This window comes from Eutrema salsugineum, unplaced genomic scaffold (genome assembly GCF_000478725.1).
Source record: "Eutrema salsugineum unplaced genomic scaffold, Eutsalg1_0 scaffold_2, whole genome shotgun sequence".
NCBI classification, from domain to species: Eukaryota; Viridiplantae; Streptophyta; class Magnoliopsida; order Brassicales; family Brassicaceae; genus Eutrema; species Eutrema salsugineum.
This window is the reverse complement of record NW_006256829.1, coordinates 19,487,110-19,490,328: the sequence shown is the minus strand read 5'-3', so window position 1 is coordinate 19,490,328 and position 3,219 is coordinate 19,487,110. Positions and strand designations below refer to the sequence as shown.

The 3,219-nt window shown below is 34.6% G+C and overlaps 1 protein-coding gene across 1 annotated transcript; it reads left to right on the top strand.

The window, feature by feature from the left end:
• Positions 1 to 406: 406 nt before the first annotated feature.
• LOC18016398 (phosphoglycerate mutase-like protein) lies at positions 407 to 2,491 on the top strand. Its single transcript, XM_006402185.2, has 9 exons — positions 407 to 553; positions 640 to 747; positions 818 to 897; positions 1,346 to 1,508; positions 1,582 to 1,656; positions 1,758 to 1,846; positions 1,940 to 2,059; positions 2,144 to 2,188; positions 2,263 to 2,491. Exons 1-9 carry the CDS (start codon positions 500 to 502, stop codon positions 2,339 to 2,341), a joined length of 813 nt encoding a protein of 270 aa, XP_006402248.1. The 5' UTR covers positions 407 to 499; the 3' UTR covers positions 2,342 to 2,491.
• The last annotated feature ends 728 nt before the right edge of the window (positions 2,492 to 3,219 follow it).

Sequence of the window (3,219 nt, the reverse complement as noted above, 5' to 3'; positions counted from 1 at the left end):
TTAGAAAAAAATAATATAAAATTGTATAGACTGTTTAGATTGGTAAGTTTGGTGGAAAGAGCATTTTCATCCAATTGGTGGCAAAATTTCCAAAAAACTAAATACCAAATCTTCATGGCAATATTTTTAACACATATTGGCTATTTGGATATACACTTACTGAATCCTTTTTTAAAAGTATATTAAAAATTTAATATTAAATTATGACAGAAAAAACGTTTGGGCTCTATGCCATGGCCTATTCGGGCTATGCCATGGGCCGGTCATGATGGAATATGCCAATAAGAAAATAAACCGAAAAGCTAAGTAACGGATCTTCTGGGCTTGGTCAAGGCCAGATCTCAATCTCAGTAGTCTCCTCGTTTCTTCCTTTTTCAAGAAAATAAATAATTTATAGAAAGTGGAGGATCCGTCGGTTTAGCATCTTTCTCTCCTCCTTTTAATTATAATTCATCCTCAAGGTAACATCGATTTCTATGAGATTCTGATCTGATTAGCCATGGACAAAGGCATAGGTCTTTACCCACTTCATCATTGCAAAACTATTCACCTGGTTCGTACAAATTGATCCATAGATATGTGGTTCAAATTCTCTTGACAAGTTTTCTGATGTGTTTTATTTTGTTTGTTTATATAAAGGTGAGACATGCGCAGGGGATTCATAATGTGGCTGGAGAAAAAGACCATAGTGCTTACTCTTCTGAGAACTATTTTGATGCTCATCTGACCCCTCTTGGTTGGCAACAGGTATATCTCTGTTCTGATCTTAATTTTAGTGCTCTAGTACGATGCTGATCATCATCACTATCTATGGCAGGTGGATAATCTACGGAACCATGTTTTAGAAACTCAACTTTTAAACAAGATTGAACTTGTCATTGTTTCCCCTTTGCTTCGGTAAACGTTTCTTATTCCCCAAATGTTTAACTACAACCTACAAAAGCAAACGAAATTAAGGAGAATTTCATTTCCATTTACATTTTGCAAACATAATATATAAAAATATTAGTGTTTTGTTTCCTTTTTTGTCATAATTATTTATCTACTGTAGTTCATATTAGGAACACAATTAAATGGACAATTAGAACGGATAATTTTACCCATTCACAAATATCCATGACAAATGTGATTTATATCTTTAAGTTTTTTTTTTGTTTTTTTTTTTTTTTTTTTGTCGACATATCTTTAAGTTTTGTCTCCACAAACAAGTGTTTGAAACAATTGTAGCAACTTTAACAATGTTACAATTTTGTGCTGAAAAAGTTTATAAGATCTTTTGCTTTGGGGTTATATAGCAACTGAAACTACTAACAATGTTACAATTTTACGACCGTTTCAAATGTAGAACGATTCAAACAGCTGTTGGTGCTTTTGGAGGCGAAGAAGATACTAATGGAGCGGATGCAACACCGCTAATGATAGTCAACGCTGGGAGCAGTCACCGTCCTGCGATTTCAAGCTTAAATAGCCCACCTTTTCTAGCTGTTGAGCTATGCAGAGAAACTATGGTACATAACTAATTATGGAGTTAGTAATAAGCTAAGATCGATAAATATTTTAAAGTTTTTTTTATGAACACAGGGTGATCATCCTTGTGATAGGCGAAGAAGTGTCACAGAGTACAAGGCTTTGTTTCCTGCAATCGATTTCTCAACTGTAAGAACACCATATGGGTTACATATCAATATCTCTACGGATGCCTTTTTTGTGTCGCCATAATGTTAGAAAGATTCTTATGGTTGCTTCTATGGTATTAGATTGAAAGCGACAAGGATGTTTTGTGGAAGCCGAGTCCAAGAGAGAGCCTGAAAGAAGTTGCAGCTAGAGGTATAGAGTTCATCAACTGGTGAGATCCATTGGATCCTGAATACATTTTAGTTCTTGTTTAGTTACTAATTTACCATTGGTTTAAAAACTCTAAGCCATTTGCTTTTTGAAGGCTATGGACGAGGAAAGAAACGGAGATTGCAATTGTATCTCACAGTGGCTTCTTGCATGGTGTCTTGAGCTCTTTCGGAAAGGATTGTATCGATGAAATAAAGGAAGAATTGTCTATACAGTAAGAGAGCTTAAAACAAAAACCTTGTGTAACTTCAAAAATTGCAAACACTGTTTACTAATGAAACTCTGAAACATTTTTCAGCTTCAACAATTGCGAGCTTCGTTCAATGGTTATCGTGGATCAAGGGTAAGAAAATGGCAATAAATTGTGGTAGAATAGATGTAATATTTGAAAATGTACTTGTGCTGTTGGGTGTGTAGGAAGACAGGGACTGATTTTGCAGAGGCCACAAACTATCCTGGGAAGATTCCTCAAGGACTTGATCTTGCAAGCGGCTAATGGCTCCATTGGACTAGAAAATGGCAGTTTTTATTGATGAACGGAAGTGAGATTTTAGTATTTATATCAGCTACTACGTTAATTTACTGATTAATATTATTGTTCTGTCTGAAAAGAAAGACATCTCATCTCAAATCAATTTTTATATTAGAAAATATAGAACATGTATCAGACCGTGGGGATGGCATCTGCTCAAACCATTTGTTATTTAACAAATCTTACAAGGCATCTGCTCAAATAGCATGAGCCTGAATGATAAGTAGAAGCGGAAACTATGAGAAAGAATTCTACATCATTGTATTTGACATCTGAAAACCAGCAAATCGGTTCCTTTAAAAAACCAACATTTAGCTTAAATTTACCTAGTTCCAAATTATACTAGATCCCACCAAAAAAGTGGAAAATAAGCCTAATTTCATCAGAAACTGTTCCTTTAGAAAAGAGAGAGGAAAACTTTAGAGGAAAAATGTCTAATTCTACTTATAGTTTTTTCTATTTATCATTATTCCTCTCATTTCTCTCACTCACCACCATTTGCACCATTAAACTAAACTGAAAAAATTAGCGGTAAAGATATCAACCAACCGAGCCAAAAATAAAAATCACCAAACAAAAATCAAAATTTTTCCTCGCGGTTTCTAGTAAACCTTTAATTCCCATCATTGTGTATCAAGCCTTGAGAGATGAAAAGTGGAAAACTGCGATGTTTTTGGACTATACTATTGTAGCTCAGAATGGTACTTTTGATTTGGTTCCAACTTCACTGAATCAAAATGTTATTCTTACAAAGTGAACTTTACTCTAAAGTATCTTCCTAATGGTGACCTTGACAGGTATAATGTAAGGCTGGTGGCACGATTATTTAGAGACTTATAGCC

Coding starts and splice junctions, on each gene's coding strand:
- LOC18016398 (XM_006402185.2), top strand. CDS start 500: ATGGACAAAGGCATAGGTCTTTACCCACTTCATCATTGCAAAACTATT. Junction 1,509..1,581: donor AGCTATGCAGAGAAACTATG/GTACATAACTAA, acceptor TTATGAACACAG/GGTGATCATCCTTGTGATAG. Junction 1,847..1,939: donor GGTATAGAGTTCATCAACTG/GTGAGATCCATT, acceptor TGCTTTTTGAAG/GCTATGGACGAGGAAAGAAA.